The sequence below is a fragment of the Lygodium microphyllum genome, chromosome 4 (genome assembly GCF_053477565.2).
Source record: "Lygodium microphyllum isolate KBCC chromosome 4, Lygodium_microphyllum_v1.1.10, whole genome shotgun sequence".
Taxonomy (NCBI): domain Eukaryota; kingdom Viridiplantae; phylum Streptophyta; class Polypodiopsida; order Schizaeales; family Lygodiaceae; genus Lygodium; species Lygodium microphyllum.
Window position 1 is genome coordinate 89094555 of NC_141138.1, and position 22340 is coordinate 89116894.

The 22340-nt window shown below is 47.2% G+C and overlaps 1 protein-coding gene and 2 pseudogenes across 4 annotated transcripts in view; 2 read left to right on the top strand and 1 right to left on the bottom strand.

The window, feature by feature from the left end:
* LOC148037282 (putative LRR receptor-like serine/threonine-protein kinase At1g56140) overlaps positions 1 to 22340 on the top strand; it is a 268988-nt gene that overhangs the window by 219961 nt on the left and 26687 nt on the right. For all 4 annotated transcript variants that reach the window (XM_087676199.1, XM_087676198.1, XM_087676197.1 and 1 more), the window contains 2 exons: positions 13650 to 13805; positions 13917 to 14050. In XM_087676199.1, coding sequence (XP_087532325.1) covers positions 13650 to 13805; positions 13917 to 14050 — 290 coding nt within the window. The remainder of the gene's footprint in view (positions 1 to 13649; positions 13806 to 13916; positions 14051 to 22340) is intronic.
* LOC148037283 (U6 spliceosomal RNA) lies at positions 8114 to 8193 on the bottom strand (annotated as a pseudogene).
* LOC148037284 (3-ketoacyl-CoA thiolase 2, peroxisomal pseudogene) lies at positions 20607 to 22192 on the top strand (annotated as a pseudogene).

Here is a 22340-nt window from a genome sequence, read left to right on the forward strand (position 1 = left end):
GGAGGTAGACGGCATATCCACTGTCTTGGGGATGGAACGGGGATAACGACGATCCCATGGGGTGATGACGTTACCTCTAGTATCAAAAGCCAGCTTAGCAGGTGGACCCTTTGGACCATCCGAATACACTCTCCTAGTGGGCTGTTGACGGGGAGCAGAGGAAACCATAGCAGGAGCAGAGTGCTCTGAAGCCAACATTTCTTTCCTGCGCATATAAGTACGCATGGAATCTTGTGGGGCAATAGGCACAGTATCCACCATGCCAGCAACAAGTCTATTGCCTTTTTTTGCGCGTACATTGACCGAGTCATTGCCACGGGAATCCAAACCCGAAACCTGCTGTTTACCTTTATCCAAACCTTGAGGTGGCTGGGTGGCATCCTGCGATGAAGCATCACACACCATATCTTCCATGGGCAGCGCAACATGCTCAGCTTCTGAAGTGTGGTGCTTTTCTGGGCATTCGGCCATAAAATGCCCCAATTTTCCACAGGTAAAGCAATGTCCTGCAAAGTTGCCCCATTTCAAACGGAAGTGTAAAGGATGCATGCGAGAGCAATTAAGACGTAACCAAGTAGGCCTTTTCCTAGCAGTGTCCCATAACATACACAAACTGTTGCGATTCACGGCCCTTAGGCTTGGGGGGACCAGAACAGTGCCCACAGCGGCCATGGCGTCCTTTAACAATGGCCAATAGACAGCCGGACAGTTTTCCACTTCAACCCACATAGGGCATTCACGTTGCAGCAGGCGCTGAAAATCTGCCATTCGGCGCCATGGCACAACATGGACCAAACGGCGATCAAAGAACAAAGGCAGTTTGGACTGAAGAACAGCACGGTGCGCCTTAGATTTCAGCAGCAACTCAAAAAAGCCTTGGGTCCCGACAAAAACCTCTTCAACACATTCCCCTTGAAGCAGACTATGCAGCCACTTTTTTCTGGTTCACAGTGGCTTCCAAAACATCTTCAGTTGTTGCAGAGTCAGAAAAGACTATTTGATTTTGTTGAACATAATCGCCAAGCAGAGTGTTGGCAAACTCCAGCAAATGCTCCTAGTCAACATCCTGAGAGTCCACAGAATCAGAAGCAACCTGAGCATAGGAACGATCCTGACGATCCATTGTCTCTTCTGTGCACGGAACCATATCCTCTGGTTCCTCGGTGTCAAAATCCGGACCAAGAGCGGCCACCGTTTGGTCTATAAAAGCCAGATCCAGACCAACCATATTGTACCACTGCGTATGGCGGTCAGAGGCCTAGTGAAGAGCTCACGGGAGGCAAAAATGCACAGGCCTCTCTCTCTCTCTCTCTCTCAAGCAAAACAGGCCCGGCACTGGACTAGCGGCTTCAGTCGTGGCCTGTCCCAATAACGCGAGTGACAGGGCACAACCCTGACAGTGCAGGTGCAAGAGGGCGAACCACAGGGCGGGCAGACGACGGTAGGGCTGGACAGTCGACGGAGCAGGGCAGGGACGAGGCGACGTTCAACAAGGCCCACAGTTCAAGCAGACGGGCGCGAACCAGGGCGGACGGGCGCGAACGGGCTCGAAGCAGGCGCGAACCAAGCAAGAACCAGGCGCGAACCAAGCACGAACAGGCACGAACGGGCGCGAACCAAGGCGGACGGGTCAGGCGATGGAGGCGACGGGCCAGATGGGCCAGATGGGCCAGACGAGCGACGACAGGTCGTGCGACGGGCCAGACGGGCGCAGAAACGACCAAGCCTGACGGGCAGGGCCGATAGGTCAGACGACCGTCGGCAGGGCGGCACAAGCAGGCGGTGCCATCGCAATTCGTAAGTCTCTCTCCTCTCTCTCTCTCTCTCTCTCTCTTTCGTAAAAGGTAATTGTATTAATTACGAAAAAAGTACGAGTTTACTTGATTACAAGATCCATGATGACACCAAGCCATCATGTGAAAAGGTTCCAATACTAAGAGTTACATCCTCTCTCTCTCTCTCTCTTTTTTTTCGTAAAAGGTAATTGTATTAATTACGAAAAAAATACAAGATTACTTGATTACAAGATACATGACGACAATCCAAGCCATCATGTGAAGAGGTTCTAAGAACTACAAGTTACAATGTCATGGCAAGGATGCGGAGGAAATTGCCATATGCCAGGGACGGAAGTCCTCCGTAGAGAGCAAATCAGAACGATGGAGAAGAGCTAACTGCCAATACAAGAGGCCCTTAAGCCTCACAATATGCCGCTGAACATTAGAGGCGGAGTCAAACAGAAAAGCATTCCGAATGGTCCAGTTATGCCAACAGCCCCAGTATCGAAGAAAGTGATACATGACCTTCATATGTGGCTGGGCGGGCGTAGGGTATTTGGGCTGGCCAAAAACCCAATCAAAGGGGCGTAGGGTGATACCAACCACCCCTCGCCAAACAGCCGACAAAAATAACCAGACTTTCTGAGCGACGGGGCAAGAAATAAATCGGTGGCGGGCGGATTCCATAGTAGTGGTGCAAAAGAAACAGGTGCCATTGGAGATTCGTCGCTTGGAAAGAGCCGAAGCAAGCGGAAGACCCCCAATCATCACTCTCCAAAGAAAGACTTTATATTTAAAGGGTGTCTTGTTCAACCAGCCCTCCATCACAGTTGCCCTCCACCATGACCGGGATTTACGCAATCCCCATAAAGCATTCGCTTTAGTAACTAGCCATTGATGATCTTTAATCAGAAGATGATACACTTGGTTAGCAGAAGCTTTGCTCAAATTCAGCCGGCCTTGTAGGTCCCAATCCTGCCAGGGATGATCCGAAGCAAGAGCAGGAAAGGGTTGTCTGCTCTGGAGCACCGTCAAAAGCTGTTCCCATAAAGGCCTATATCCACGAGGGATCCTGAAAAGCCTCCTAGCTGTACGAAACGATATAAGCACATTGCGACTGGCAAGGGTGGCATCCGCAACCGAAGACAAGCCCAAACGTGCCATTCGGTTGAATTGTGGTCTAAGCTCATGTTTACCTTCCCACGAAAGTAAACGCAAGACTGCCAGTAATTCCAATTGAAAAGAGTTAGTAGCCAAGCGATCCTCCGTTGGATGCCACTGAGCCTTTTGAAGGACGTGTTTCCAGGAACATACCAAATGAGTAAGCAGTGATGAAGAAGAACTGGAGAACCGCGAATCAGCATTAAGAACATGCCACCAAGAACTGCGGATTTGGGTATTGCCATGCAAAAGCCCATGGCCCTCAAGGAAATAACGGGCTATAGCGACCCACGGATGATGATCCGAGCACATGGCACGGAAAAGCGACCAACGAAGTGCCTGCATGTGAGTTTGGGCATCTAAAATAGCTCCGCCACCCATGCGTTTGGGGGTGCACACATGCGACCACGAGATCCAGGAAATACCTGCATGCAATGAGTCCTTCTTCCATAGCATGAAGCGAATAGACTGAGTAAGAGCATTCAGAGTCGTAGTAGTCCAGGGCAACAAGGGCAAGAAATATGTGAGCATTGGCAACATAATTATCTGGGCTACTTTGAGGCGAACATGGAAGGGCCAGGCCTGAGACTTCCAATACATAAACTTAGCCACCATTTTCTGAGAAATCCACTGTAGAAGCTGCTTTGGAGGAACATCAACACCCAAAGGGTATCCAAGTTGCCTGACAATGGAGCCACGAGGAACAACCACCCCGCCAGTCCAAGGACTGCAAATCCGACTCCGTGCAGCTTAGAAGGGCTGATTTGAGCGCATTGATACGAAGGCTTGACGCCTGACCAAAGAGACCCCAAACATCCAATGCTGTTCGAAGGTTATCCTTGTCCGCACGCAAAATCACAAAGGTATCATCCGCCAGGGATTGGCTAATGAAGTGCTGTCCTGTAGGAAGCGACAGTCCGGCCAACTGAGAAGAGGCGGCCATATGTGATAACATGGAAAGAACTGGATGTGTCGCAAGGGCAAAGAATAAAGGGCTCAAAGGGCACCCCTGTCTGACAGAACGGGCAAGGATAAATGGCTCAGTAACACCTCCGTTCAGCATGACTCGCGAAGACGCCGCAGCACTAATGGTGTAGATTAGACGAGACATCCGAGCACCAAAGCCCATAGCAGACATAAGTTCAGCAACGAAAGACCAGTCCAGATAGTCAAAAGCCTTTTCCAGGTCCAGTTGAATCAGTACCACCTCCTGATTAGAATGCCTGGCATAATCAATGGCCAATTGGGCATTCAAAACATTGTGTAGAATATTTCGGCCCTTAATGAAACCATACTGGAGAGGGTGCACAAGGGCAGGGAGATGCTTATGAAGCCGATTCGCCATTACTTTGGAAAAGATTTTGTACATTGAACCCATCAAAGAAATTGGGCGCCACTGTGTCAACTTAGATGGCGAAGGAACTTTTGGAAGCAGTTTAATAAGGCCTTGTTTCCATGAGGGAGGCATGATCCCCGTTTTCCACACCTGCTGAAACAAAGCCTGCAATGGTTTCGCCAGTTGGGTAGCGAAAGCTTCAAAGAACTCATTGGTGAGACCATCCCAACCCGGACTTTTATCTTTGGGCAAGTGTAACAAGACGTCCATAACCTCTGCCTCACCAATATCTGACTCCAGAGTAGCTTGCATGTCCTGCGGAAGCTGATTGCGGACCAGGTCATAAAAAACCGAACGGGCCTGAGTAATTTGGGCTGAAGGTGGAGAAGCGGAACCGAGGTCACGGAAATAATTCCTGCACATATGCACAATAGTCTGTGGATCCAGGATGAGGTGGCCTGCTGCATCCTCGAGTCTGGTTAGATTCTCTCGAGCAGGAGAAGCATGGAGAGCTCGAAAGAACTTATGGGTCTGACATGCACTATCTTGCAAAGTCTCTGTCAGATGTTGCAATTTGGCCTGCTGATACGATTTTAACTGAAATTCTTTAATAAGATCGGCCACCCGCATGGCCAGTGCAAGCAGAAATGCATCATCCGGAGTATCCACCAGCAGGGAGCGAACCAAAACCAGCAGGTCCGCCGCTGCCTATCGACGGCGCCGACAAAGAGAGGCATGATAGATCCCATACTGTCGAGCAACCCGCTGCACATTAGAGAGCAATCTTTCAAATGACGCAGTGCCCTGAGAGGAAAAGTCCAAGAAGAATCTGTCAAGCAATTACTGCATATAGCCCTGAAAAATTGCATGCTTCAAGTAGGACGAGTTGAAACGCAAAGGGAGTCTCTCCAGAAATTGCTTGAAAGGGGCAATGGGTTGTGCAAGCAACTCGAACTGCAGAGGGAAATGGTCCGACAAAGCATATTGCTGCAGCACTTTTATTTCGAGCATCTCAGGCAGAAAATCACCATTCTGCATGATATATATACGGTCCAACCGCGACCATGTTGTTGCATACTGGGCCGAATGGAAAGTAAATCCTGTAGAAGACGGGTGTAGCCAGGACCAGAGATCTTACTTAAGAACAGCAAGAGCCAACTCATGCCACATACGACTTTCCGGCGCATCCATTACCGAGTGCTCCGATGTGGACTGGGAAGAATCAACACACATATTGAAATCCCCCATGAAGAAGCCCCGTCGGCCAAGTGACAAGGAAGTCTGCAAAGTCTGCCAAAGCTCCTGGCGAGATAACGAATCATTCGGAGCATAGAGGCCAAGTAACCATAAGATTTCCCCTTCGAATAAAATTTCAATCACCAAAAAGCGGCCATGAATATCATTTTTAATAAGAACAGGCTGATATTTGGCATGTACAATCATGAGCACACCCGAATAATGCATGGCCTGTGTTCCTGCATAGAACAAACGAAAGCCATGGCAATCCGCAACTTTTCCGGCGTCACCGTGACTCTTGTGCTCAACAGCGCACAGGACATCCCACTGATTCTCATACAATGCAGTCCACATGGCATGTTGCTTGTGTCGAGAACAAATTCCTCGCACATTCCACGTGGCTATTTTCATGTGTATGCAAAACACAATCAGGTACGAGGCACAGCTTGCCTCGATTTGACTTTGTCGGCGAGAATGTCCAGGACTCCCTCATCCAAGAAATCCGCCAACACCGCAAAAGAGTTCTGAGGACCAGATTTGGAAGTAGACGGCATATCTGCTTGCTTGGGGTTGGAACGTGGATAACGACGGTCCCACGGGGTAATGACGTTGCCTCTGGTATCAAAAGCCAGCTTTGCAAGTGGACCCTTTAGACGATCCGAATACATTTTCTTGGCGGGCTGAGGACGGGGGGCGGAGGAAACCATAGCAGGAGCAGAGCGCTCGGAAGACAACATTTCCTTCCTGCGCATATATGTACGCATGGAATCTTGTGAGGTAGTAGGCACAGTACTCTCCATGCCAGCAACAATCCTGTTGCCTTTTTTTGCACGTACTTCAACCCAATCAGTGGCACGGGAATCCCGACCCGAAACCTGTTGTTTCCCTTTGGCCAAAACTTGGGGCGGGTGGATAGTATCCAGCGACGGAGCATCACACACCATATCTTCCATGGGTGGAGCAACATGGCCCGCATCTGAAATGTGTTGCTGCTCTGGGCATTCGGCCATAAAGCAACTGTCCACGGGAAAAGCAATGGCCTGCAAAATTGCCCCATTTCAAACGAAAGTGTAACGGATGCATGCCAGAGCAATTGAGGCGTAACCACGCAGGCCTTTTCCGTGCAGTATCCCATAACATGCACAAGCGGTTGCGATTCACAGCCCTGAGACTGGGAGGGACCAGAACCGTGCCCACAGCGGCCATAGCATCCTTCAATAGCGGCCAATAAACAGCTGGACAATTTTCCACTTCTACCCACACAGGGCATTCACGTTGCAGGAGGCGCTGAAAATCTGCCATCGGGCGCAATGGAACCATATGAATCAACCGACGATCAAAAAACAAAGGCAGTTTAGACAGGAGAGCAGCACGGTGCGTCTCAGTTTTCAAGAGGACCTCAAAAAAACCTCGGGACCCAACAAAAATCTCTTCAACACATTCCCCTTGGAGCAGACTCTGCAGCCATTGGCGAATACGGGAAAGCAGCGGGATTCGACCAGTGAAGAAGAGTATCACAGCGCGATCATAAAACACCGAAAAGGAGCGTAGGACAGTTTTGGGGTCGACGGTAGCTTCTAGAACATCGTCAGGTGCAGAGTCAGAGAAGGCTTCCTGATTATGTTGAACATATTCGCCAAGCAGAGTGTTGGCAAATTCCAGCAGATGCTCCCAGTCCACCTCTTGAGAGTCCACAGAATCCGAAGCAACCTGCGCATAGGAACGATCCTGAATAACACCTATCTCTTCCGAGGTATGGTTGGTACGTTTACCCGCAGGCTGGATGTCAGGACCCGGGGGCATCTCTTCAGTGCACGGGACCATATCCTCCGGTTCCTCAGCATCAGAATCCGGGCCAAGTGCTGCCACCATTTGGTCTATGAAATCCAGATCCAAACCAGCCATCTTGTATGACGAGCTGATCGCGAAGGAGGACTGACGCACAGTGCAGATCACTGTCGGCTGAGTTAGAAATCTGCGCCCCTGTAAGCTGGTTTTGGACACAGCGGAGGACGACCCTCAGGACGTCACACGAACAGGTTGCAGGCGTTAAAAGTCTGGGGCGACCACCACGGTGGCTGACTGGCGAGGGCAGCATCTCCCAGGCGTCGACGGGGCCACAACCACCCTGACGCAGTGGAAACGAGCACAGGCAGCGCAGGTGAGCGGTCGTCAGGCGAGCCGGATCCGACAGGCACAGGCAAACAGGGGCGGGACAGGCGGACAAGCTCACGGCGTCGACGGTGCGCACTGTCAGGGTGCGCAGGTCAGGCGAGGGCAGGGACAGGACTAGGCTACGTGGCGACGTGGCAACCTGGGTCGTGGGCGACGGGGCGCGCAGGCGACGTGGCAGTCAAGCGATGGGGCGCGCAGGCGACGTGGTAGTCAAGCGACGAGGCGCGCAGGCGACAGGGCGCGCTCAGGAGACAGGGCGCGCAGGCGAGGGGGCAGTCAGGCGACGGGGCGCGACGAGGCCCTCAGACGACGGGGCGCGCAGACACGCAGACGCGCAGGCGACGGGGCGCGCTCCATCGTTCCGACCTCTCCTTCCTCTCTCTCTCTCTCTCTCTCTCTCTCTCTCTCTCTCCCCCCCCCCCCCCCCTTGTGTGTGTCATCCTTGCGCAGGGGCCATGGTAATCTTCTCTGTATCGTTCCAATTTAATCAGATGTCTCCGAAGAGACCTCTCTCTCTCTCTCTCTCTCTCTCTCTCTCTCTCTCTCTCTCTCTCTCTCAATGATCTTTGTGTGTGTGTGTGTGTGTGAATGCTACTAAAGTCCAATGTTGATCACATCCCAATAGGTGAGTAAGAAAGCCTTGTCCAATCCATCATCCCCTGGGCACTTCCTTGATGGTAGTGCTAGCAAGGCCTGACAATCTCCTCTTCTAAGAATGGGGCCATCAAATGTATCTTCATGCTCTCTATGACCACTCTCCTAGTACTTTGCCACACAATCTCTCTATCCCTCTCCAATCCTGGAGGCCTTGTCGCCGTTCCCAATAATGCAGTGTAATAATCTATGGCCACCTAACCAACATCTTGTGGCCCTTGGGCTAGGGATCCATCTGCTCTTCTACGTCTCCTAACACCCTATCTAGAGTGTGTGGGACCACTTCTGCGAAAGAGTTCTTTGTTCACCCTGTCTCCTACGTGTGTCCAAAATGAGGCCCTCACATGGTATTTATAGTCTAATCTAGCCTCCTTCATAGCATCTATTTCTGCTTTGGCTGCATACATCCTCTCTACCACCCACCTACATCCTAGTTCTCTCTCGTTCTCCCTGTGAGGTGCTGCCAATGAGGCTCTAGCAACCCTCTCTTTCTCTAAGAGACCTTCCCTCTTGCTCCTAACCTTCTCCTTAAGAAAGGAGCTCACCTCCTGTAAACCCTCTTCCAAGTCTCTAGCTGCCCTGCCTGCTGAAAATGACTTTGCCCTCCAGATCCTGGTAATATGCTCCTTCAATTCCTCATCTTTTTTTTTTGCAAATAAAGTGTGGCTAATTATATTACTCCAGAAAAAACCTGGAATAGAAAGAAGTGCTCATGCTCAACAGACCAAGCTGGAGCTGGTGAGAGTCACAGATACATCATATATACAAGCAAGAATCTATCTAGCAATTGTCCTATATAAGCATCAAAAATCTTATGTTTAAGGAAGGAGAAATTGAAGTGTAATGGTAGCCTACCTAGAATCTAAGAAAAAGGAGCAATGGATTGAGCAAACATCTCAAACTGCATTGGGGAAGTGATCTAACAAGGAATATTGTTGGAGCACTTTCAACTTCAGAATCTCTTGCAAGAAAGCATCATCCTACATTATGTATATACGATCCAAGCGAGACCTTGTGGCCGTATACTGTGCTGGATGAAAAGTGAACCTAAGGTCGATGAGCATAGCCAAGGCCAAAGGCCCTGCTTAAGAACTACCAAAGCAAAGTCATTCCATGTGTGACTGTTAGGTGCATCCATCATTGAGTGCTCAGAGGTAGACTATGAGGGGTCAATGCTCATATTGAAATCCCCCATCAACAAGTCCGGCCTGCCAAGCAACAAATATGCTTTTAGTCTACTCATAGTTCACATCAAGACGAAGGATAATTTGGTGCATAAAGCCCAATCAGCCAGAGAAGCTCCCCTGCGAATAAAATTTCAATCACCGAAAAGTGATCGCGCACATCATTCTTAACAAACACCAATTGGAATTTCTCATAAACAGTCATCAATACACTAGAGTAATGCATTGCAGAACCCCCAACAAAAAACAAGTGAAACCCATGACAATCCATAATTTTCCCTACTTCACCATGACTTTTATGCCCAAGAACACATAGTACATCCCATTGATTCTCATGCAAAATATGCCACATGTCGTGCTACTTGCTATGAGAGCAAATTCCACACACGTTCCAAATGGTGATCTTCATATTTAGGAGACGAAATAAAATTAGGCTTAAGGCCAATTTTTCCTCAATTTCACTTTGTTTGCTAAAATGTTAAGGAGTCCCTCATCTCAAGGTTATCGGCCAGCACTACAAATGAACTGAGACCCAGGCACTCAAATTTAGAGGTAGAAAGACTATCCCCCATATTTGGTGCAGATCGTGGACAATGATGATCCCAAGGGTAATGGCCTTACCTCTTGTATCAAAAGCAAGTCTACCAGGTGGATCCTTTGACCAATGAGCCAATACCTTTCTAGTGGCAGACTTCTGAGGAGTAGAAGAAACCATTTCATTAGTAGCACATGCAGAAGATGGATTATCCTTTCTCTGCACATAGTTGCATAAAGAGTCTTGTGAAGTTGTAGGCATAACCATGTCATCATTGCGTTTTTTTCCTTTTTAAGAACGAATATCAATCCAACCATGTTCAGGCTGGTCCGAAGGCTGCATAAGTTGTTTCCCTTTATCCAAAGTTTTCAAGACAAGGCTCCATCACCATGACAACCTTCAACCATGAGCTCATTATTATCAAAAGTTGTTTCCCTTTATCCAGAGTCTTCAAGACAAGGCTCCATCACCATGACGACCTTCAACCATGAGCTCATACTTATCAAGCAGAGCAATCCTTGCATTTGAAGCTGCATTACAGCACCGAAACCCAAGAAAATAAAATAATATCTTCATATCTAGCTGCACAAGAGTGGGATATTTTGCCTTGTCAAAGACCCAATCAGAGGGATGCAGCAAAGGTCCCACCAGAGGTCTCCAAATGTCAGACAGGATAACAAGATCTTCCTGGCTAGTGGGGATGAAATAAATCTGTGGCAGAAAGATTCCACATTGGTCATACAAAAGAAACGGTTGCCCTTAAAACTATGGCACTTGGAAAGAGCCAAGGCGAGAGGCAGACCACCAATGAGCATTCTCCAAAGAAAGGCTTTCCACTTGAATGGAGTCTTATTGATCCATCTTTACATAATAGTCAATTCCCACTAGGCCCTACTTGTATGGAGTTCCTGGACAACATTGGCCTGATCACCAATCAGTGGTAGTCTCTAATCAAGAGATGATTAATTTGGTTAACGGAAGCACCCTCCAAGGTGGGGAAGGGCTTCTGATCCTGCAATTTCATTGAGATCATGTCTCACAAATTATAGTACCGGCAGGGGACCTAGAAAACCCATCTAGCCTAGATATTGCCTTCAGAGATCTTTTCCACCCAGGAGGCTGGGGGGTGATTTTCTCTCAAGAGGGAGAGGATGATATAATTAGAAGATTGACTAGTCAAATCATACATTTGGATTTCAAGGATTTCCCTCCTCTACATGAGGCACCGAAGTTTGCTGGAGGAGGTTTGGCAGGGTTTGCTCCAAGAGACAGCATAGATAGGTGTGGCCTGCTGAGCCATGTGGGTTTTAGTATCAAATGCCCCCCATGAGGATTTTCTTAGGGAATGCATGAGGCTTCAGAGGATCGATGTCCAGATAGGGCTGAAGCCTCATGAGACAAGACTTCCATAGAGCACTGTTGGGAAGATCAATGGACCTCATGGTATAATAGCATTGCTTGTCTCAGCAGAGAGGATATCCCAATGCTGTATGAAACTTTTGCTAGGATAGAGGTACACTTACTGGGTAGTAACAGTGGGAGACAAAGATTCAAGAAGGCAAATGTGTTTGTAATGGAGAGCAGCGGACTCGAATAAGGGCCTTATGGGTTTCAGTAAAAGAGTTGATGATAAACTTATTTGGTTTCTAGCGATCTATGCCCTGAATGGCCACAGAAATAGGAGACAGTTTTGGACTATCAGGCACTACTTTGTGGATCATATACAGTAGCAAAGCTATAGTAGCAGCATTTGTACTGTGTACATAAGAGACCCTCACACCTATATGGAATCTGAATAGAGATAATGAATAGTCTAAAAGGCAATTGGCAAAGGTAGTTTCATGGAAAGGACCTCCAAAGGAATTTGCACAAGCGCAAATCATCAAGTGCACTGAACAACATTACATGATATAGTGGAGCCTGAGGATATTGTATCACTAAACTGTTTTTGTCTATTTGAAAGTAGGAAAGAGATAGTAGAGGTTAAAAACAATCACTAGGGACCTTAGACCTTGAGCAAAAGTGGCTGTATAGGAAGAGCTGGACGCTTAAGATCCTATTCAAGAGATCCATCCATGGACTTGGAGTCAGAGGATCTAATCTTCTGCTCCTACTTCACTGATAATCCATATGAACTAGAAAAGAACAAGTTTAAATAGGCAGTTCAAAGTTTGCAAGAATTAAAAGACCTCAAGAAATTAAAATATGGAATATTTGCTGCCTCAACATCATGGCCCATACAACATAGGCTCTGACAGTAGCGGTTCCTTCACATTCAAGGCCTCATTCTTGTCTCTAATCATAGTTAAATGAAGTTTTAGGAACTGCAAAATGATGACGGATTTCAGAGTTGTCGAATGGAGTTTCAACCTCGTCAATCAACAATTTGCTAGTATTAAGATATATGAAGGATGCAAGTTACTACTTCAGTCTTCAACATCATCATCATCATCATCATAATAATAAATCCAAACAATTGATAATGTAGGATAAAATCACTATTTACTTTCTAGTAGCTGCCAACAAGTGTCAAGTTTCTACCACCTCCATCATTTTCATGCAGGTGAACCTACGTACCATCTGGACCTATGATTGCAGTAAGCCACTACTGATCCAAATCCTGTCTTCTCAGTCCGAACAAGAGGCTCACAAAGAGTAGTAAGGTATATTTGAGAGTCAGCATTAAGAATGAAGACAAGGAGATCTGAGAATTTCCTAGTTGTAGAAACTGACTCTAACTTTGGGTCAAGTCTTGCTCCCTGGTACTGACATGTAATTGGCAATGGTAACTTGACTCTAGCTGATACAAAAACAGTTGATAGGTGGACCACAGAAGTAGCTTGAGTAGTTCCAGGGCCTGCATAATATCTCTGTTTACATACAAGGAGTCTGTGAAGTACTTCGAGGAGGTATCTAACACTGATGAGGTATGTTTTAGTGAGCAGGACACTCTAATCAGGGACGTTATGGTACAGATGTATAAACAGTTGAAAGCCTAATACCAATTGTTTTGGAGAAGTAAATCCAAACCCAAATTGGTAATGCTACCTGAGAATCTGGAAGGATACATCACATTTCTATATATATGAAAAGGTGGTTTGGTTAAAAGAATCACTTAGTTGGTGGAAATTATAGCTCAAAGGAGGATGACAGAAATTTGAAAGAGATCTCTCATGCTTATGTCCTTTGGGGTGCCCACCACATTTGAAAGGAGGTGTGCCCACCAGTAACCAGATATAAGGATCTCCTCAAAGCTCTTGTTACGTCTGCTTATTGATGGTCAGACACATATTCCTATGTTTTTTATTATCTTGGCACTCCTCCCCCCTTTGGAGTTATCACACATGATTTTATTTTTCAAGATTTTCCTCTTTCTGGTAGAAGTTTTTGTTGTGACCATGTATTTCTCCCCCAGAAGCAAAAATGTGCATACTCACAATTTATCATTTCTTTCACCCACCATAATAGCCCTAATTTGAGTGTCTGATTTTCATGCTATACTGGACAGGCAAAGAGATCAACCACATCATCTTAGAATACTGTAATGACTTTCATGCACCAAAATGAAAGGGTCATCAATTTTGTTGCAGGATTTGATGTACCGAAGTCAGCTGCATCCAAACGACAGCTAGCTGTGATACTGAGTTCTGTGTTGGCTGCAATTCTCTTTACATTGGCTTTATGTTGGGCTTTATGGAGAAAGTTAAGAAAATCCTTTTCCAGAGCTATTGATGGAGTACAGCGAGGTGAAACTTAGCAAATAAATCAGCTCATGTGTGTTTTATTTTTCACTTCTGGTCATGTTTGATGTTGTCATTATGGTTTGATTAATTCTACAAAAACTATCCATCTAGCAGAGGTGGAAACATCAGAATTCTCTAGTATTGAGGAGAAGCTGCATATTTTTACATATTCACAATTGAAGGCTGCCACAGAAGACTTCCATACCAGGAACAAGCTGGGAGAAGGTGGTTTTGGTGCTGTTTTCAAGGTAGTTGTTAGAATGGAAAATTAATAGAACCCTCTGTTGAAAAAGTTGTGATAAAACCAAGTACATTGGCTTTTTGTGACAACCAAGAGAGAAGTTTATAATGTCATGAAAAGGAGCACATTGAAAAATAAGTTATTCTGATCATCCTACTATCCAAGGGGATGAGAGTCATCATTACCTGTTTCCCCCCTTCTCCTCCCTAGCCCTTCATCTACCCTGCCATTATTTCTCTCTTGAACCACCTTATTTCTTGGCTGTTTCTTCTCCAATTCATTTCTTGCCTCAATCGTCATTCATTTCTGTAACAGCAGACCTTCATGGCACACTACGTTTGTATGCTTGCACCCCTCATTTGGTTGTGTTCGGTGCAAAACTCTCACACAGTAGATACATAGTCATATGTGAGAGAGAGAGAGAGAGAGAGAGAGAGAAGAGAGAGAGAATTGAGGAGAGAGAGAGAGGAGCATCCCGTGAGAGAGAGAGAGAGAGAAGAGGATGATCGAAGAGCTCGTGACGATGGCGGATCCGATGAGCACCGTTCTGTGGGCGCGCCTCCCTGCCCTGCGCGTTGCCTGAATCCTTCCTTCAGGGCTGCGCAGGTTTGACCTGACCCTGCCTGCAGACAGAACGCGAGCCAGAGAGGGCGAAACTGAGCCGTCTTCCCTGCCCGACGAACCTGGCGCTGTGTACAGCAGTCCCCTCGCCCGCCCCTGACGCCCTCCACGACCGTTGAGTCCTCCCCCCTGCTGTCGGACGGCCCCCTTGCCTGCGTCCCCCGCCCGCCTGTACTCTGCCCTCTGCGCCTGCTTCTCGCCCCTTCGCCCTGCCCGTTAGGGTCTCGGCTGATAACGGACCCCTGCCCGGTGCCCCAGATCGTCCTGCTCTGCCGTCGACTGCCCGGCCGTTGGTCTGCCCTCCTGCCCCTGCACTGTTAGGGTTGTGCTTTGCCACCAGGGTTCTTGGGACAGGCCACAACTGAGGCTGACAGGTAAAGCTTCGCTTTCATCAGCTGTGTGTACAGAATACGCCCCCGGACAGCGACTCTGCACGGCCTCTGTCCGACATACGTACTGATACAATATGGCTGGCCTGGATCTGGCTTTCATAGACCAAACGGTGGCAGCTCTTGGTCCGGATTCTGACACCGAGGAACCAGAGGACATGGTTCCATGCACAGAGGAGATGCCCCCTGCTCCTGACCTCCAGCCAGCGGGCAAACGCACCAAGCATACTTCGGCAGGGATAATGGATCATCAGGATCGTTCCTATGCTCAGGTTGCTTCTGATTCTGGGGACTCCCAAGAGGTTGATTGGGAGCACCTGTTGGAGTTTGCTAACACTTTGCTGGGCGATTATGTTCAACATAATCAGGAAGTCTTTTCGGACTCTGCAATGGAAGATGTTCTGGAAGCCACTGTGGATCCGAAACATGTCTTGCGCTCCTTTTCAGTGTTCTATGAACGTGCTGTGATACTTTTTCACTGGTAGGATCCCGCTGCTTTCCCGTATTCGCCAGTGGCTGCACAGTCTGCTACAAGAGGAATGTGTTGAAGAGATTTTTGTTGGCCCCCGGGGTTTTTTTGAGGTGCTGTTGAAATCAGAGACACACCGTGCTGCTCTCCTGTCTAAACTGCCATTGTTCATTGATCGCCGTCTGGTCCATGTGGTGCCATGGCGCCCCATGGCAGATTTTCAGCGTCTGCTGCAACGTGAATGCCCTGTGTGGGTTGAAGTGGAAAACTGTCCGGCTGTTTATTGGCCACTGCTAAAAGACGCCATGGCCGCTGTGGGCACTGTTCTGGTCCCCCAAGCCTAAGGGCCATGAATCGCAACCGCCTGTGTATGTTATGGGACACTGCTCGAAAAAGGCCTGCTTGGTTACGCATTAACTGCTCTGGCATGCATCCTTTACATTTTCGTTTGAAATGGGGCAACTTTGCAGGACATTGCTTTTCATGTGGAAAATTGGGGCATTTTATGGCTGAATGCCCAGAGAAGCACCACACTTCAGATGCCGAGCATGTTGCGCAGCCCATGGAAGATATGGTGTGTGATGCGCCGTCGCAAGATGCCACCCAGCCACCTAAAGTTTTGAATAAAGGTAAACAACAGGTCTCGGGTTTGGATTCTGGTGACAATGCCTGGGTAGATGTACACGCGAAAAAAGGCAACAAGCATGCTACTGGCATGATGGATACTGTGCCTGTTGCCTCACCAGATTCCATGCGTACGTATATGCACAGGAAAGAAATGATGTCTTCGGAGCACTCTGCTCTTGCTATGGTTTCCTCTACTCCCCGTCGACAGACAGCTAGGAGAGTGTCTTCAGATGGTCCTAAGGGTCCACCCGCTAAGCTGGCTTTTGATACTCGAGGTAATGTCATTACCCCATGGGATCGTCGTTATCCCCACTCCATCCCCAAGTCAGCGGATATGCCATCCACTTCCAAATCTGGTCGTCAGAACTCTTTTGCCGTGTTAGCTGATTTCTTGGATGAGGGTGTACTAGACATTCTCGCCGAAAAGGTCTCGTCGAGGCAAGTTGTGCCTCGTACCTGATCCTCTTTTGAATCCACATGAAGATAGCTACGTGGAATGTACGAGGAATTTGTTCTCGCCACAAGCAACATGCCATGTGGACAATATTGCATGAGAATCAGTGGGATGTCTTGTGTGCTGTTGAACACAAGAGTCATAGTGAAGCAGGTAAAGTTGTGGATTGCCATGGTTTTCGTTTGTTCTATGCAGGGACACATGCCAGGCAGTATTCTGGTGTGCTTGTGATTGTACATAAAAAATATCAGCCGGTTCTTATCAAGAATGATGTACATGGCCGCTTTGTGGTCATTGAAATTTTATTCGAAGGAGAGATCTTATGGTTACTTGGCCTCTATGCTCTGAATGATCCTCTATCTCGCCGGGAGCTTTGGCATACCTTGCAGAGTTCCTTGTCCCTTGGCAGACGGGGTTTTTTGATGGGGGATTTTAATATGTGTGTTGATTCTTTACAGTCCACATCAGAACATTCGATAATGGATGCGCCGGAAAGACGTACGTGGCAGCAGTTGGCTTTTGCCGTTCTTAAGCAAGATCTTTGGTCTTGGCTGTATCCTTCTTCTACAGGGTTTACCTTCCATTCTGCCCAGTATGCCACAACATGGTCGCGGTTAGACCGCATATACATCATGCAGGATGATGATTTCCTTCCTGAGATGCTCGAAATGAAAGTGTTATGACAATATGCATTGTCGGATCATTTCCCTCTGCAGCTTGAGCTCCTTGCACAACCAATTGCACCTTTCAAGCAATTTCTGGATAGACTCCCGTTGCGTTTCAACTCGTCTTATTTGAAGCATGCAATCTTCCAGGCTATATGTAGCAATTGATTGATCGATTCTTATTGGATTTCTCATCTCAGGGCACTGCTTCCTTTCAACGATTGCTCTCCAATGTGCAGCGGGTTGCTCGCCAGTATGGGATCCATCATGCCTCTCTTTGTCGGCGGCGCCGACAAGCAGCCGAGGAACTGCTGGCTTTGATTCGTTCTTTGCTGGTGGACACTCCCGATGACGCATTTCTACTATCACTGGCAACGCGTCTAGCTGATCTTATTAAAGAGTTTCAGTTGAAATCCTATCAGCAGGTCAAATTACAACATCTGACGGACACTCTGCAAGACAGTGCTTGTCAGACCCATAAGTTTTTTCAAGCTCTCCATGCCTCTCCTGCTCGAGAGAATATGACGAGGCTCCAGGATGAAGAAGGTCAAATGGTTCTTGACGCGCAGATGATTGTGAATATGTGTAGAAATTATTTCCTCGACCTTCTTGGTTCTACTTCTCCGCCTTCAGGCCAAATTACTCATACCCGTTCGGTTTTTTATGATCTGGTCCACAATCAAGTTCCTCAGGACATGCAATCTACTCTGGAGACAGATATTTGTGAGTCGGAGGTCATGGATGTTCTGTTACACTTGCCTAAGGATAAAAGTCCTGGCTGGGATGGTCTTACCAATGAGTTCTTTGAGTTTTTTGCCACCCAGCTCGCGAAACCTTTGACGGCTTTGTTTCAGCGGGTATGGGAAACGGGGATTATGCCTTCCTCTTGGAAAGAAGGTCTTATTAAACTGCTTCCAAAAGTTCCTTCGCCATCCATGTTGAAACAGTGGCACCCAATTTCTTTGATGGGTTCTATGTATAAAATCTTTTCAAAAGTTATGGCGAATCGCCTCCATAAGCATCTTCCTGCCATTGTGCATCCTCTCCAATATGGTTTTATTAAGGGCAGAAACATTTTGCACAATGTCTTAAATGCGCAACTGGCAATCGATTATGCAAGGCATTCAAATCAGGAGGTCGTACTGGTTCAATTGGACCTGGAAAAGGCTTTTGATTATCTGGACTGGTCTTTCCTTGCAGAACTTATGTCTGCTATGGGCTTAGGTGCCCGGATGTCTCATCTGATCTATACTATTAGTGTTGCAGCATCTTCGCGGGTCATGTTGAATGGAGGCGTTACCAAGCCAATTGTCCTTGCCCGCTCTGTCAGACAGGGGTGCCCTTTGAGTCCTCTCTTCTTTGCCCTTGCGACTCATCCGGTTCTTTCGATGCTATCTCATATGGCAGCTTCTACTCAGTTGGCTGGATTGTTGCTTCCCTCTGGACAGCACTTCATTGGTCAATCCTTGGCTGATGACAGTTTTATGATTCTGCGTGCGGACAAAGATAATCTTCACAAAGCATTAGATGTTTGGGCTCTCTTTGGTCAGGCTTCTGGTCTTCGCATTAACGCCTTGAAATCGGCCATTCTCAGCTGCACGGAGTCGGATTTGCAGTCACTGGACTGGCAGGGCATGGTTGTCCCCCGTGGCTCCATTGCCGGGCATCTTGGGTACCCTTTGGGGGTTGATGTTCCCCCAAAGCAGCTATTACAGTGGATTTCACAGAAACTGGCGGCTAAGTTTCTGTATTGGAAGTCTCAAGCTTGGCCCTTCCATGTTCGCCTCAAAGTAGCCCAGACAATAATGTTGCCAATGCTTACATATTTCTTGCCATTGCTACCTTGGACTACTACGACACTGAATGATCTTACGAAGTCTATTCGTTTCATGTTATGGAAGAAGGATTCCTTGCATGCGGGTATTTCTTGGATTTCTTGGTCGCATGCATGCACCCCAAAACGCATGGGTGGAGGGGCTGTTTTGGATGCCCACACTCATATGCTGGCACTCCGTTGGTCTCTTTTTCGCGCCATGTGCTCGGATTGTCATCCTTGGGTCGTCATAGCCCGTTATTTTCTTGAGGATCACGGGCTTTTGCATTGTAATACCCACATCCGCAGTTCGTGGTGGCATGTTCTTAATGCAAATTCACGGTTCTCAAGTTCTTCCTCATCTCTACTTGCCCATTTGGTGTGTTCCTGGAAACTGGTCCTCCGAAAGTCTCAGTGGCATCCAGCGAAGGATCGTTTAGCCACTAATTCGTTTCAATTGGAATTGTTGGCAGTCTCGTGGTTAATTTCGTGGGATGGTAAACATGAGCTTCGACCACAATTCAATCGTATGGCACGTTTGGGCTTAACTTCGGTCGCGGATGCTACTCTTGCCAGTCGAAATGTGTTCATGTCGTTTCGTACAGCCAGGAGGCTTTTCAGGATCCCCCGTGGATACAGGTATTTATGGGAACAACTTTTGAGGGTGCTTCAGAGCAGACAACCCTTTCCCGCCCTTGCTACGGATCGTCCCTGGCAGGATTGGGACTTTGCAAGCCGGCTGCATTTAGAAAAGGCTTCAGCTAACCAGGTGTATCATCTTCTGATTAAAGATCATCAATGGCTGGTTACTAAAGCTAATATCCTATGGGGATTGCATAAATCCTAGTCATGGTGGAAGGTAACTGTGATGGAGGGCTGGTTAAATAAGACACCATTCAAATATAAGGTCTTTCTTTGGAGGGTGATGATTGGTGGTCTTCCGCTTGCTTCAGCTCTTTCAAAGCGCCGAATCTCCAATGGCAACTGTTTCTTTTGCACCACCACTGTGGAATCCGCCCGTTATATCCCACACCGACACAGCCACATATGAAGATCTTGTTTCACTTTCTTCGATATTGGGGCTGTTGGCACAACTGCACCATTCGGAATGCTTTCCTTTTTGATTCTGCTTATAATGTTCAGCGGCATATTGCTAGGCTTAAAGGTTTCTTGTATTGGCAGATAGATCTTCTCCGGCACTCTGACATCCTCTCTCGGGAGGACTTACGCCCCTGGCACATGGCAATTTCCTCCGCGTCTTTGCCATGATTTTGTAACTATTTGGCCCTCTGGTTCTTGTAAACAGTCAGTTTGTACACACGATGGGGTAGAGCCATCGTGTATCTTGTAATCATGAAAACTTTTTCGTAATTAATACAATTACCTTTTACGAAAAAGAAAAAAAAAGAGAGAGAGAGAGAAACTTGTACCTTTTTCGTAATTAATACAATTACTTTTACAAAAGAGAGAGAGAGAGAGAGAGAGAGAGAGAGAGAGAGAGAATGGTCTGATGTATTTACGAAAAAAAAAGAATGGTCTGATGTGCTCGGCAGGTGACAGCGCTTCCTATGAGCGGACAATTGATCATAGTGATGATGTTGTAATTGTTGCAGCTTACCGTACTCCTATCTGCAAGTCAAAGCGTGGAGGCTTCAAGGATACCTATCCTGATGATTTGTGGGCACCTGTTTTAAAGGCTGTGGTGGATAGGACTGGGTTAAACCCTGCAGAAGTCTGTGATATTGTTGTGGGAACTGTGCTTGCTCCTGGTTCCCAACGTGCAAATGAATGCCGAATGGCAGCATTCTATGCAGGCTTTTCTGAGACCGTTCCGATTCGGACCGTGAACAGACAATGCTCTTCAGGCCTACAGGCTGTGGCTGATGTGGTTGCAGCAATCAAAGCAGGCCTCTATGACATAGGCATTGGTGCTGGGTTGGAGTCGATGACTGTCAATCCTTTGGCTTGGGAAGGCTCTATTAATCCAAAGGTTGAGACAATGCAAAAGGTGCAAGATTGTCTCTTACCAATGGGAATTACTTCTGAGAATATAGCTGACCGTCACAATGTCTCACGGAGGGCTCAAGATGAGGCTGCGGTCACTTCACATGCTCGGGCTGCAGCTGCAACAGCAGCTGGAAAGTTTAAGGATGAGATTATTCCTGTAGAAACGAAACTTGTTAACCCAAAGTCTGGTGAGGAGAAGCCTGTTGTCATATCAGTTGATGATGGTATCAGACCTGGCACAACGCTTACTGATTTGGCAAAGCTGAAGACCGTTTTCCAAAAAAATGGCTCCACAACTGCAGGAAACTCTAGCCAGGCTAGTGATGGAGCCGCTGCTGTCCTCATGAGGAGAGATGTTGCTCTGAAGAAGAATCTTCCAGTCCTTGGTGTTTTTAGGAGTTTTGCAGCAGTAGGGGTTGACCCTGCAGTAATGGGTATTGGACCTGCTGTTGCTATTCCAGCAGCTTTGAAAGCTGCAGGTCTTGAGCTTTCTGATATTGATCTGTTTGAAATAAATGAGGCTTTTGCTTCTCAATTTACTTATTGTGCTCAAAAGTTGGAACTTGTGGAAAAAGTAAATGTGAATGGTGGTGCAATTGCTTTAGGTCATCCTCTTGGAGCAACAGGGGCCCGTTGTACTGCAACCCTTCTTCATGAGATGAAGCGGAGGGGGAAAGATTGTAGGTTTGGTATAGTATCCATGTGTATAGGAACGGGCATGGGAGCTGCTGCAGTGTTTGAGCGTGGAAGCATTATTGATCTTCTGAGCAATGTCAAACCAATTCAGGACAACTTTTATTTATCTAGAGATGCACAGTAGCTTAAGAGGAATCCCGCTGCTGCATAGAGTGCAATAATCCTTTTCTTAAGAGGCCATTTGCAGTCAAGTTCTTTGTATTTTTTTTCTGGTAGTATATACCCAGATCATGTTCATGTCAAAAGCCCAAGCACTAATGCCTGGGTGAATTTCAAGGGGAGTAAGGAGTCTCCTGATAAAAAATAATAAAAGCTGTGTATCAATTGACATCTGCATGTAAACAGGCAGGTCCAGCTTGAATGAATGTCCAGTTTCTCCACAAAAAAAAGAATGGTCTGATGTAAATATTTACTACTAAATTCAATTATCTTTACGAAAGAAAAAAAGAGAGAGGGAGAGAGAGAAGGGTGGCACTCAGATGGTCCTTGTTTCAAGCTATGTACCTTAGACAGCAGCCTTGGGTTTCCTTTGCACAATTATTTCTTGAAGATAAAG